The sequence below is a fragment of the Danio rerio genome, chromosome 12 (genome assembly GCF_052040795.2).
Source record: "Danio rerio strain M-AB ecotype USA chromosome 12, GRCz13ab, whole genome shotgun sequence".
Lineage (NCBI taxonomy): Eukaryota > Metazoa > Chordata > Actinopteri > Cypriniformes > Danionidae > Danio > Danio rerio.
Window position 1 is genome coordinate 7,790,118 of NC_141032.1, and position 15,380 is coordinate 7,805,497.

Below are 15,380 nucleotides of genomic sequence, written 5' to 3' on the forward strand. Positions count from 1 at the left end.
TTTTTTAATAAAAGTCAAAACTTTAAACGTAGACCTTGGTTAAAAGGTTAGTTTAACCAAAAATGATGCTTCTGTCATCTTTTGTTCACCCACCACTTGTTTCAAACCTGTCAACGTTTCTTTCTTCAGTTGAAAAAAAAGAAAAGATACAAATTTTGGAATAAATTATTAGAAACTGGTAGCCAGTGGTTTCCATCCCTGTGTTAATGAGCATTTTAAAGTAGTTGCACGAGAAACATGTAATGGAAATGTCGTATTTGAAATAAAAATGCCAAAAAAACAGTTCCATTTAAATTGCTTAATTCGCAGACAAAAACATTTTTTACACTCACTGGAGGTGGTGATCACAAAAGGTTTAAATGTAAACAATGAGAGACTGAAAGACTTTTGCTGAATAAACGCTGACGTAGCAAACATTACACCAAAGTGCCAAATCAGCTGTCTCCATTATGCTTGCCTTGCTTACTATTAGTTGCTAGGTTACCAATACTACAGTCAGCCACTCTAAAAACGTAATGGAATCTCATCTAATACACATTTGTTTGTTGCTTTTTTGAAAATTTTGAAAAGGCTAATTTCAGCATTCTTCAAAATAATATCTGTAGTTACCTGAAGAAAGAGACTCGTAAATGTTTTGAACAACCTGAGGGTGAATAAATGATGAGCAAATAATATTTTGGGAGAATTGTCGAGTTAAGTTTTTCTCTGCTGCAAATTAAAAAATAAAAGAACAGCAACGTGTAAAACCATTTCTTTGTTAAAATAAAGTTTAACCAAAAATCAAGATTTTGTCATCATTTATTCACCCACCACTTGTTTCAAACTGGTCAACGTTTCCGTTTTTCAGAAAAAAAAAAAAATTAATAATTAAAAAAAAAAAAATCATATATATATATATATATATATATATATATATATATATATATATATATATATATATATATATATATATATATATACTTAGAACAATATTGGAAACTGGTTGTTACTGGTTTCCATCCTTGTGTTAACGCATATTTTAAAGTAATCGCATGAGAAACAAGGTATGGAAATGGCAAATTTTGATAAAAAAATGCCGTATTTCGTGAAAGATTGAGGTGGTTTATGGAAAAGGGTTGATGTAAATGACGAGAGATAAAAACACATTTGCTGAATAAACTCTGATGTAGCAAACATTAGGGACTAATCAGCGATCTCCATTATGCTTGCTTTGCTTACTATTGGTTGCTAAGTTACCAATAACACAGTCAGCCACTCTTAAAACGTGATGGAAACCCTCCAAAGTCGCATTTGCTTGATGTTGTTGTTGTTGTTTTTTTTTTGCAAACTTTAAAAATGCTCCTGGCTAATTCCAGCATGCTTCAAAATAATATCTGTAGTAACCTGAAGAAAGAGACTCGTAAATGTTTTCAACAACCTGAGGGTGAATAAATAATGAGTAAACAAAATTGAGGTGAATTGACAAGTTAAATAACTGACAATGGTTTTCTCTGCTGCAAATAAAAAACAAATAAGAGAGAAGATAAACAACAAATGAAGTGTAAAACCATGTCTTTGTTAAAAAAAGTTAAAAATAGAGGATATTCCTGTTTTTCCTTTTACGGTATCCTACTAAAAATACGATCATATCCTATTCAACCCCCAAATAAATCAAACACCAGCTAGTAATAAGAGAAATTATTAAAATCCCCATTCAAGCTGACTTCATTGATGGAAACTTTGGCATTTGACGCAAACACACTATATATACACACAAGGGCTGTATATATGATGAAGAAAACGGGGGATTCTCGACAGATATTGCATTAGTAATCACAAACCGTGTACACATTTACAAAGATTTAATTCTTCTCAAATCACATTTTCTTTATAAAAAAAAAAACAACTGAGATAAAATTCACGATTCAACAGGTCTGAAACAGACAGGGTCATATTGGCAGCATATACGTACGACAAAATCCTCACACATCAACTTCCTATCTTCCATTACACTGATTTAAAAAAAATAAAACAAAATAAAATAATAATAAAAAAACTGCAATGGCTCTGGAAACAGGAACTGCTCTGTAACATCTGAGGCATAATATCATTAGAGTGTTTCGATATTCTTCTTTAGTCGGGATAAACGTACAAGCACTATAGATTAATTTACCTGAGTAAGATATCATAACAAACTGTACAAAGCTTTTAAAAGACTAAAGCACATACATTGTAGACGATGGATTACAAACAGGTTACTCCACTGACGCTGTAGGTAGTGCAGATTTAGAGAGAGGCGGATAAACAGACACAACAAAGACCACCCATACCTTCACTCCAGAATCTGATGTAGGACCTTCAGGAGGTTCTTCAGGCCGTAGATGTATCCCTGGTCGGGAACGTCACTAGGGAAGACATGTGCAAAGTCGATCATCTTAACCTCCACGTCACTAACCGTGTCCGCTGCTGCTTCATTTTTGGTCTCTTTTTGCTCCTCTTCCAGTCTTGCCAGGCTGCAGTTTCCGTTGGGCTGCTGCGAGGAGCTCCAGACGCCGTTGTCCTGATTGGTTTGGTAGTGGCTCCGGACGCAGCTTTTCTTGTGCAGGGAGTACATGGTGGAGATGTTGTTGTTCTGCTCGCAGGTCTCAGGTTTGATCGGGCTTTCCGGAAGGCTCTGGGATCCGGGATTTGGCGCGCAGACGCCCTCGTACACGAAGAGAAGAGAGCTTGCATAAAAGTTGAACCGACTCTGGCCTTCGAACCATTGTAGGATCTTCTGGACTTTAAGGATGCTGGCAGTGATGGCGTCTTTGCGGAGAGTTTCGCCATTGTAGAAGAACTTGGATAGACCTGCGGGATGAGGATGGTGCTTGTAATATCATTTAAAGCTCTATACTGAGACCACTAATTCAGACCAGTTATCTGCATGCAGTTCAGGACAAAATTACACTAGTACACGCAAAAAGGAGCGAGGAATTAAGTTATTAATGGGACACAGTGGCACAGTGGTTAGCACCGTTGTCTCACAGCAAGAAGGTTGCTGGTTTGAGCCCCAGCTGGGCCAGTTGGCATTTTTGTGTGGAGTTTGCATGTTCTCAAACTCCAAATACCTGACACTAATAGCGTTTTAGATATTTTTGAGGGGAATCTCTTCATCCACCACCAGCATGCGGCATCCACCTGGATGATGGGATGGCAGCCATATTGTGCCAGACTGCACACTACACACCAGCTGATTGGTGGAGATGAGACAGAAAGATGAAGTCAATTATGATATGGGGATGGTTAGGAGGCCATGATGGACAGATGCCTGTGGGCCTACTCTTTTTTGAAGGATATCGTGGGATTACAGAGAGTCAGCAGAGAGTCAACAGAGAGTCAGGACCTTAGTTTAGGGGCCCAATCACAATTCTATTTTTGTACCCCTTCCCCTTCCACTTGGCCCTTAAAACGGAGTGTAAAAGAGAAGGGCTTCAAAATTTACCTCTAAGAAATGTGACAGCACTACACCACCTGCACACGTCATCATATGTCATCGCAATCTCTTGCTTCAAATGAGATCAGACGATCGTGACTGCTGTAGTTATTCCAGAGTCTCTTTTTAGAAAGGAGGTTAAGTGAAAACTCAAAGCATGTTAACCCTGAAATGAGAGAAACTCTGGGTTTTCCGTTTCAAAATGGCAAGTTTGTCAAAATGGAGGAAGCAGTGCAAGTCAAGTCTGTTTCTGAAAGAGAGGTAACTTTAACTCAGTTCCCGTGGTCACTTACTCTGAGAACCTAACCTGGTCAGGAGAAGGTTTATTCTCTAAACTCTTGAGTTTCTGTCGGTCTCCTTCCCTTTTTTAAGACGAAGCTGTATTTCTAGCCTTAGCCTTACATTTCCACCCACCTATTGTTATGCGCATTTTGAATATGCGCATAAATATGTTTACCTTTTTTTTTTTTTTTTTTTAAATCGGTAGATGGAAACGCCAAGATGCAAATAACTTTGAAATGTCATCTTTAACTGATGAATGCGTGTAAAAGTGGAAACCTTAAATTAAACATTTCCACTGAACATTAAGCTAAGGTTATATGCAATCTTGTTTTGTCAAATTTCTTGTCGAAACTCTGCAGATGACTATTTTATGTAATTTCATGCAATTATATCTGAAATAACTTAAATTACGACCAATTCCCCACTTTTTAAAGTGAAAAGTCAATAAACGTCACATATTACATTACTTTTTTGTTATTATACTTAAATATTTAAATGTAAACTTGCGCATTAACTTGAGCAGCTGTTTTCCCACACTAACTGTCTGTTTCACTGATGCAGTGGTGTTGCTTTTTTAAATATATGCTCATATTTGCTATAACTTTGCATGAGCACATCAAGTTCGGCTGGAAAAAAAAACGCTGATCTCTTTTTTCAGAGGTTGCCATGGTGACTCGTAATATCTGCGCTCCATTGATAATGCCGTTTTATAGTGGCGGTGTGCGCGCTTTAAGGCTGATTTATACTTCTGCGTCAAACACCGGCGTATGCTACGCCGCTGACACATAGCCCTTCGCCGTGGCCGTCGCCGTCACTGACGTGCACCTCTCAAAAAATGTAACTACACGTCGCAACGACGCGTAGCGTAAGCTCTGTGATTGGTCGGCTTGGTAGTGCTGACGAGTCTGGGCGGGACCGAGAGCCACGACAATGGTGCCAGCGACTGTTTACAAGTGTGGAGTACCGTGAAGGAGCTCCGGATGGAAAGTTTTGTTTTGTGTTTACCTCATAGTTAAAGTTGTTGCACGTCCGCCAGTTCCTGCCTCAAAATGAGTGAGTTTGAGCCACTTGTACATCCAGGAAGTGTTCAGGAAAAGCAAAAAAGCAGCGAAGAAACTCGACACAGAGGAACATTTACACGTCACTGCCAACTAGCGTTTCGGAAGTGTAATGCAGACCAACAGAGACAGCGCGCAGAAGTATAAATGCACAGCCACGCGCGTTGCATGCGCCGTGGGTTAAGCCGGTCACTTGACGCAGAAGTATAAACCAGGCTTAACTCTGAACTCAGATCAGAGTTTTTAATCTCTCGGTAAGTCAACTCAGAGTTAAAGTGTAAACCTAGAGTTGGTTGAACCTCCTTACTGAAACAGGCCACAGTTGTGTTTTTTTTTTTTGGTATTTATCTTTAGGAAATCATTGAAGGCATATATTATGTTATCATAATGATATAATGTGGCAATAAGATCATAACTGCACTGCGTATTTACACCGTGGCCATATTCATCATGTAAACACACAAAAACAACATTAAAATTATAGCAGACACTGAAAAATGTCATTCCCAGACACTAGACCAGGGGTCAGGAACCTTTTTTTTAATCAAATGCATTTTTTAAAGGAGCCATATGGGGTGTGTTTATATAACAAAACCTTTATTTATTTCTAAACAAAACCTTTATTTATGTCAAATTCCCTTTAACGCAAGTCATTTCACGTGACGGCCATCTTTGAAACACCTCTCGGACAGTATGCTTGGGCATTCTGTTTGAATGGGGAAACATCAAATTCTCCAAAACTACTTGCCAAGCTATAAATTACATTTCATATTACGAATAACCAATGAAATTAAACAACAACAGTCTATTTAGTTTCATTTCTAAATGTTCGTATCACACAAAATATACAGAAACTCACATCTGGTCTGAGCCCCTTCCCTGGAGAATTGTCATTTTATAGCGAACGCTGATTGGCTTCTGTACTAGAAGGTGGGGCTTCATTTGCCATATACAGTTACACTTTTCCCTATTCAAAAGTATACGGGTGACGCGTCTTGTGTATTCTATAGGCTGCGTCTGAAACCACTCAGTAGGTACTGCATCTGAATTTAAACGTACTACTTGGCCGTTAGAAAAGTACGTTCTATACAGTATGAATGGAATCTGGACGTACTACACCTGCCATTTTGTCACGATCACATGACCTACCTGCGTCAGTTGCGTCGCTTCACTCCCATTTATAAATTCTCTCGCGGGGCATCATGGGATAGCACAGCGTGCATGGGATGTGCACTTCAGAATCTCGCCGGAAGTAGTAAGTCATCCGGGTACTTCTCGCATACTGATTTTCGAATTCTATGAATTCAGATATACTACTCGGCTCATACTGATTTAAGTGTATTGTATAGTATGGAAGTATGCGGTTTCGGACGCAGCCATAGTCTTTGTTTATGTCCATACACAACTCAACTCCTTATAAAAAAATGTTGTCTAATGTAATTTAAATTTCCACATTTCAACAAAATATGGTTTATGGTAAGAGCAGCCTGGCAGTAATTACACTGAGGTGGTGCTACGTTATTCAGTCAATATAAATGTGTCAACCTAGAATGTCCAATTCGACATCTGGTATAAATAGTATGATCAAGCCTGGTCCTAGTAAATTATAATTTCGAGTGTCTTTCATTTATTTTCAGGTTAATTTCATGTAATTTTTTATTCATGCAGTTGTCCCATTCTCTTTATCTGCCCCTTTTAGGCCATGAGCGAAATTGTGCCATTTTTGTGACTGTCGCTTTAAATTCAAATGAGATGCTCTTTTCAAAAGAGGGCGGAGCTACAAATGTGCCAGCATAGTGGCAGATTCAAAAACAAGACTAACGTCCTATGCTAATGAGGGAGAGATCGTCATTAATGAGCGGGGCTTTGCCCCACTGATGACACATACAAAGGGAGAATGTCAATCAAAGTGTTTCTGCAGACTGTTTTTATCAAGTGTGATTATAAAAAAAAATGATTACTACATTTTTACCATTAGAAGCTGATTATATTTACAGACTGTTGCCACACAACTGTGCTTAAACCCATTACAAAAGTGATTTTTGCATAATAGCTGTCCCTTAAAGTCTGGTCGCAGAGTTCTTAATGAGCTGCAAATGAGAATGAGAGGGCTGATTTACACCCAGGTACAAAAAAGTAATAGTCCAAACGAGATGACACGAAAACAACGTTGTCTTCAAATGAGTGGATGGCATACCTGTCAACCCTCCCGTTTTTCCTAGGATTCTCCCTTATTTTACAGTTCTATCCTGCTATCATCCCGTAAATGTATTTTCTCGTATTTGTAGTCTTTCTCTGAAGGGTTGTAAATAAACATTAAAGAGCTGAGCTTCCCTGTACTCAACCCATACCGCCAAACCACCAGGGGCCACCCTTACCCTTAAATGTAAGTCTGTTCTGTGCTTTCGCTATGTTCGGACATAAAACACTTTAAAATAAACATAAAACAGCGCGATTCTCTTCCTATTCATTACAGATGCCGTCTCCCCTTCATATGCAATTCTCAAAACGGTCATATAACGGCTGCATGACTGTCAGCTGACGCGCTCCATAGTGATAAATAGACGATTCTGTACTTGTGATTTAAAGCGGAGCGAAAGTCCGGGTTTTGGGTGCATGTTTAAACAGACAGATACACTTAACTAATATTAATAATAACAACAACATCTAAAGATGTCGATCTTGGTGTCTTTTTTTCCCCAAACACTAGTCATGTCATCCTAAATGAGCATAAAAAGTTTGAATGCTTTCATTATAACAAAAGATGTGTGCATTTTTAAAGAGACACATCTGTTATTTAATGTAATCAAATTAAATAAATCTAAATGAATCATTTATTCGTTGCTCTTCATCCAGAATGTGTAAGTTACACAGTGAAGAAATGGCTAATGAGATTTGATAGCTTGATTCTGTTTCTTTATATTAGCTATTAATTTTAATAAGCTAAACGGTTTGCTAATTTATTTGCTTTTAATGTATACTACTTATGTTTTCTTTTGTAAATAATAATAAAACATATTACTGACCACTTAACTGTTTATTTACAATGAAACATCTCCAAATGAGCATATTTAGTAAATTGGGGATTTCTTAAGGGAAGTGGGGATGGGATCGGTGGAATCCCTTTTTATGGTGGGCATATCCTTTTATTTCCACATCCCAATGTTGACAGGTATGGTGGGTGATCACCTTCATCCGGCACTCAAGCAAACAGAACTATTTCATTTTGTAATGACATCAATTTATATACTGTAATTGATTCTTTAACATCTTACCCTCAAGTTTATATTCAAGTTCTTTATTATTATTAATTTTATTATTATTATTATTATTTCTTTCTCTCTCTTGTATCTTTTTTCGCTGACAATGTAATTATTGCATACAAATATTGCTACATGTCAGCTGTATTTTTGCAAACAAAAAATAAATTAATAATTATACGTAGACATTGATAGTACCTTCCATGATGGTGTCCTTCCCGAGCCCTCTTCCATAATGCTGGTCATAGGTGTCAAAACCGTCTGAGCCCACTTTATACACCTAACAGACATAAACACAGAGAAAAGCATGAGGATGAGTGAAAGTGGACAGTTTCTCCCTCTAGAGGACATGTTCAGTCATTACATTCACTTTTCAGTTATGAGGAAATGTAATTCAAGTTGAACTTCTGGAAAGGGTGACAAGGGAGAAAATATAATATCGTACCATGTAATTTGGGTTTATTTTGAGAAGGGCATTAAGTTCCTTTCTATATCATCCAAATCAACAGCGCAATTATGAGTAATGGTTCTGTTTGCTTGGTGGTTATGTAGATCGGCTCTTTTCATCCATCTGTTTTTTTTTTACCCCAGTACGGGCTGGCAGAGAGCAGAACCCCTGGCACGAACCGCGACCGAAAATTTACATACTGTCTGCTCACCATCAATATTTCACTGAAAAAATAAAAAATAAAACTTGGACCTCACTGGCCATCCTGTGCCTGATTTTAGACAACTATCCAGAAGACTTCAAAACTTGATTTTGTTTTTGCTAAGATGAGCCAGTGATTTTGCTTCAATTATCAGCCTCTGCTAAGGTTTTTTTTTTTATTAGGTAGACCTTTAAGCCAGGAGCAATAAAAGAGGGAAAACAAACAAGACAAAATATATTTCAGGATGTAGGAAGGTAAAGTAAGCTGAGTCCCGTCAAGGTCAATCAATGAGGAATGCATAAAGGATTACATTATAAATAAAATAACTCCGTTTAACCCTTTATAGGGCACTCATTGGTAAAAACCCTGGGGTGTTACAGGGAATTATTTAAAAAAAAAACTTAAAAACTTTTATGATTTAAAAAATGTATTTAAATTACTATTATTAAAGTAATAATTATTATTAAAGTAATAATAATAACAACAACAACAACAACAACAACAACAACAAAAATAATAATAGTTAATAAATAAATTAAAATAAATTAATTAAAATGATAATAATAATAATAATAATAATAATAATAATAATAATGTTGAAAAATACATAAAAACAATAAATAATTAAAATAATAATAATAATAATAATAATAATAATAATAAAATTATAAATAAAAATGAATTAATAAAAAAAATGAAAAATAAACAATAAATAAATATATAACACATTTTAATAAATAAATAAAACTAATAATAAACTAATAATATTAATAATAATAATAATAATAATAATAATGAATAAAATAAAAATATAAATACATAAAACAATAAATATACATAAAAAAACAAAAATTTACAATAAAATAAAAAAAATCTATAAAATCAATAAAAATAATTAAAACAATAATAAATAAAAATTATAATTACAAAAAAAAAAATTATAAATAAAAACTAAAAAATACACAGCTCTCAATTTGATAGGCATTGTAAAAAAAGAAAGCCCCTATTGTAACATTTAGAAATACCATTAAGAAGCACCATACTTATTAAAATGAGCATATAAGACATAAGCATATAAACATAACTTTGTTTTGTATTAATTGTAAGAAATTGTCCTGTTCATACGTTTTATATCTTTTAGTTCTAAGAAAGCAACTTCAGAAATGCAATAAAAACAAAATATAAACTCCAAATGCTATATAAACTTTCACAAGTCCCGATTTATGCTAAGCTAAAAGTTATTATTACATGTAAATATTATTTAATTTGGAAGGACAGCATATAACTGCAGGTTAACTACATTTGAATACTGCCAACGCTTTACACAACTCTTCAACGTTTCAGATTTTGGCTGTAAGGATGTGATTCTTTTGTGAATCTGCTTTGGAACAGCAATTATTGTGGAAAGTGCTATACAAGTAAAAATTTAATTGAACTGAACTGTGCTCTTGTCAGACAAAACAAAATTAGAAAAATTCAACAATATAACTTTAGTAGACTTGTAAAATGAGTGTTTTTTTTTTTCAAAAATAAAAAGTAGAGTGCTCCGATAAGTTTATATCTTGCAATTCTGAGTGTAAAAAAAAATCAGAAATGCAAAACATGCATCAGAAAAGCTTTACAACTCCATCTTCGAAACAAACATAACATTCAAAAGGCATTGCATACACAGCCTTCAGTCAGCCTTGCAGCACATTTCCTCTAAGAAAATGAAGCACACTTTGTCTCTGACTAAGTAAGAATGTTGCATAACGCTCATCCATCATGAGCGAATGATAAAGGGTTTGGAGGCCTCCACCCTTGTTTCTCAAGAGACGAGCTAAAGACCCTGAGGATGCTGGGAGAGGCCAGCGTGATAAGCTCATCCTGTCTGATGGACATCCAGATATCCAAATATAACCTTCTTCATGATCTCTATCTCACACATGCATGCACATTTTACTGTGTGAAGCTAATGATGTTTGCTGTGTGTAAAGCCTACTTTGTTTTAAGATAAAATATGTGTTAAATTTGCAATGATTTATATTTTTGACAGGTTCTGCATTTATAGAATATATATATATATATATATATATATATATATATATATATATATATATATATATATATATATATATATATATATATATATATATATATATAGCATAAAAACAGCAAGTATAAACTCACTGGCCACTTTAATAGGTACACCTTACTAGTACAGAGTTGGGCCATTTTTGCCTTCAAAACCACCTTAATCCTTCGTGGCATAGATTCAACAAGGTACCAAAAATATTCCTCAGAGATTTTGCTCCTTATTGACATGATAGTACGGGCAGTTGCTGCAGATTTGTCAACTGCACATCCATGATGCAAATCTCCCTTTCCACCACATCCCAAAGGTGCTCTATTGGATTGAGTTCTGATGACTGTTGAGGCCATTTGAGTACAGTGAACTGATTGTCATGTTCAAGAAACCAATCCGAGATGATTTGCTCTTTATGACATGATGCGTTATCCTGCTGGAAGTAGCCATCAGAGTGTGGTCATAAAGAGACATGGTCAGCAACAATACTCAGGTAGGCTGTGGCTTTGACAATGCTCAATTGGTACTATTAGGCCCAAAGTCTGCCAAGAAAATATCCTCCACACCATTACACCACCACCACCAATCTGAACCGTTGATACAAGGCAGAATGGATCTATACTTTCATGTTTTCCAAATGACATGACACCAAATTCTGACCCTACCATTCGAATGTCGCAGCAGAAATCGAGGCTCATCAGACCAGGCAATGTTTTTCCAATCTTCTATTGTCCAATTTTGGTGAGCCTGTGCTAATTGTAGCCTCAGTTTCCTGTTCTTTGCTGACAGGAGTGGCAATTGTATGTGAAAATCCAGGTAGATCAGCAGTTGCAACCATGTGATTGGCTGATTAGAAATGTGGGTTAACTGAGCAGTTAGACAGGTGTACCTATTAAAGTGGCCGCTTTTTTAAAATCTCAAATGACTTTTTGTTCTAGCTTGAACCTTTGAGGGGTAGTGCATCAAAAATGGCCAAAATGATTTGAATATGCCCTATCTAGTAAACATCTTTGAATCTCCATTGGTCTATGGCAATTACATAATAGCTGTGGCTTTTATTTATTGTCTAGGAATCTCTTCAGTTCAGTCTGTTGTAGTCAAGGTCAGTGGGATTTTAAAGAAATATATGCAGAGCATTGCTTTATAGTAAAAATTGAAATGAAAAAATGTGACTTAACTAAACTGCGGATCTTCCAGAAAATTCCTGTACAGTCCAAATGTTCTTCAAAGGAAATGAAAATCATAATAAAAAAATTATTCTTTCAAATTTTCTTAAATTCATGATTATTTCAGTTTAAATTACTGTCTGTCTTATTTATTGGCAAACAAACTCCCAATGAAGGTTTCCTGTTTTACAGAAGTGGTAAACCCATATACAGTCTTTCAGAGCGAAGTGGAAACATTCCTTCTCTGTTGGTTAACTTGACCTTTTACACTCACCTTTGGTTACACACATTCTCCTTTAACACTGTATCCTCCTCATTTAGACTGAACAGATTTTCATTTCTCTTCTGACAGTATGACTCACTGACTGCATGAAAAGGTCTCCGTTGAGAACATTCTCATCTCAGCTTTATACATTTTTTTTTAACAGATGATGGAGATCACAAGCGGAAATATTAACTTTCTAAAGAACTAAATTTGTGTTTTAATAGTATGATTAACACAACAACAAGGTGCTAAAACATATTTCCTTCACTATTTTAGGTGTCTCCCACATAAATGTCAAATCTCAATTCATACAGATAAGCCAAAATGACCAAAACACTATATCCTTCATGCCAGGACAGTAAACAAACAACTTACACAAAACTTAATTGGGGCCCAAAGTGTCGATTAGTTGCACTCTTTAAATTTCCAAAAGTGCCTTCAAAGTAGCTGTTTATAAGCACTTTGGTTGGGACAGACATCTCAATATGGCAGCAATAACTGTTTTCCCACCAAAATGCCCTTCGGAGGGCAATATATAGTGTAAGTGATTAATTACTTAAATCAAGTAAACCAATTGCCTTAAAAGCAGCTAGTTGACTTCACAAAGATAATTTAAGTAACCTATTGTAACTTGTAACCGTTAAGTTGACTTAATTTTTTAATTACGCAAATTGTACTCACTTTTTCCTTTTTAAATAATAATAATAAATGTATCACTTTTTTCCAATATACCGTGATAACATTTGTTTTTTTCCAGAATTTCTGTTTCTAGCAAAATTACAGTAAATAAAATAAATATAATAAATAACGAAATAGTCTGACACTGTAAAAAGGGATTAGTTGACTTTAAAAGTGAGTACAGCTAGCATAATTATAAAAGTCAAGTCAATGTAACCGTTATACGTTACAATAGGTTTACTTGCATTACATACTTACATTACTTACATGAAGTCAACTCGTTGCTTTTAAGGCAACTGGTTTACTCGCTTCAAGTAACTGATCATTTTTTACAGTGTACTATTTAGAACACACCTTATGCACTGTAAACAAAATAAGTTGACTTAATTAAAAACTGTGGAGCAACTTGCTGCACAGGTTTTGTTTTTTGAGTAGCCTTCACTTTTTACCCAAGTACTACATTTTTGCAAGAATTAAGTTGAGGCAAAGGTTTGCAGCAAGTGCCTTATAATTTTAAGTTGTCAACTTTTTTTTTTTTACATTAACAACTTTTAACCCAAGTACTGCGCTTGTCTCGAATAAAGGGTCGACTCAAACATTTCTGCAGCAAGTTGCCTTATAATTTTAAGTTGTCAACTTTAACGGTAATCCAAGTACTAAGTTGAGTCAACTCAAAAGCTGTGCCTTACAATTTTAAGTTAGTTCAACTTAAGAACTGCATTTTTTGCAAAAACTTAACTCAATTTAAGTTAAATCAACTCAAAAAGCTTGACAGCAAACTCTTACAATCTTAGGTTGTCAACTTTTTTTTTTTTTTTTACAGTAACAACTTAACCCAAGTGCTGCACTTGTTTCAATTTAAGTCAACTCAAATTTGTAAAGCAACTTGCAGCAGAGCTTTTCAAGTAGAGTCAACTTAAGAACAGCATGTCTGAAAGAATTTAACTCGGTTTAAAGTTGAGTCGACTCAAAAATCTCTGCGGCAAGTACCTTTACAATTTTAGGTTGAGTTAACTCAACTCAAAAAAATGTTTGCAGTTTGTTCAAACTACTTGATTAAAATGAGCTCAAAAACACAATTTTAAGGGTTTTTGGTGACAACTCAATTTTATGTTCAATCCACTTAATTTTGTAAAAGTATATAAGTTAATTCCTTCATGTTGTTCCAACACAGACCGATTTTGTGGAACCCAGCATTTATAGTGTAAGAACGGCATTTTTCAAGAAGTTAATTCGATTTATTGGAGTCAACTCAAAAAGCTCTGCAGAAAGTTGCCCTACAATTTTAGGTTGTCAACTTAAGAACTGCATTTGAGCAAGAATTTAACTCAATTTTACAATGAGTCAACTTTTTGTGTGTGGCCAAATCTGTGCATATACTGTCCTTTAGTGCACCACTGTTATTGTTGTAACACACATGCAATTCAAAATGTTATTCTTTTTTTGTTAGAGGTGCTGTATGAAGAATGTCTCTGTATACCTAGGCAGAGTCGAATAATAAGAGTTCAGTACATGAAAATGGCCACACCGTGAGCCTCAGACACCATTGTTGAGGCCAATGGCAAATCCTGAACAGGCAGGCGATATGTATTAATGTTTAAACCTTTTAGAAACCTGAAGTGTAAACGGCACCGAATTATTTTTGGAGCTGTCATGACTTTGCTTCCTTGACGCAATTTATTAATTCATCATTGTGGTCATTTTACACATGATGACATACAATAAACAGGACGAGCTGTCATCGTCAGTGTCAGTCTCCAAAAGCCTGTCAAGCTTTGAGAAATTACAGATAGCTGTGGAATTTTCAGCCTTATTTCCAAGACTTATTCGCAAATACATGCTGCCAAGAAAACATGACTGCACAAACAAGTCAAATCAGTAGCGTAAGCAAAATGAACAGGATGTGTTGCGCAAGACAGATGCAGAGTTCGCTTTCAGAAGCTTAAAAGATCCCGAACGGTCATAAATCATGAAATTAATCGTTCAAGTTGTCTAATCCAATTCTGAATCTTCAGAAGAGGCACAATGCCTTTCTAGGATGGCAGATTTCAACGTTACATACCATAGACCACATAGATGTTCAAATGTGTGTGACATGAATAATATAAGTGTATGAATGGAGAGAGAATTATGAAATAATCCTTCAGAGCTTGTGCATAGTTATTTTGAGGATTCATTGTTCAAATTGCATTTAGTTTTCCCAGCACAGTTATTCAAAGCATTTTAGATTGTTGGTTCTTATGCAAGTGTATTAATTGTGCTGGAGGCAGGACATAGGCTTCACAATACTGCATCCAAATCATCACAAATACTGCAGAAGATCTATTGGAACCGGCATGGACCCAAGATTCTCATAGAAATCAGTCAAGTTTGGTGAAGGAAATATCATGGTGTGGGGTAACATTCAGTATAGGGGCCTGCAAGAGATTTGCAGAGTGGATGGCAACATTAACAGCCTGGGGAATAAAGACATTTGTGCTGCCCATTACATTACAAACAACA

The 15,380-nt window shown here is 35.5% G+C and overlaps 1 protein-coding gene across 2 annotated transcripts in view; it reads right to left on the reverse strand.

The window, feature by feature from the left end:
* Window positions 1-1,824: 1,824 nt before the first annotated feature.
* ipmkb (inositol polyphosphate multikinase b) overlaps window positions 1,825-15,380 on the reverse strand; it is a 39,897-nt gene continuing 26,341 nt past the window's right edge. Inside the window, exons 5-6 of one of the 2 annotated variants that reach the window (XR_015503591.1) lie at window positions 5,115-8,334; window positions 1,825-3,868 (exon numbers count right to left, since the gene is read on the reverse strand). Coding sequence is in view for 1 of the 2 variants with exons in the window: in NM_001080064.1 (NP_001073533.1) it covers window positions 2,312-2,829; window positions 8,253-8,334 (600 nt within the window). In the remaining variant the exon portion in view is untranslated. The remainder of the gene's footprint in view (window positions 3,869-5,114; window positions 8,335-15,380) is intronic. The other variant, NM_001080064.1, reaches the window with a different exon arrangement.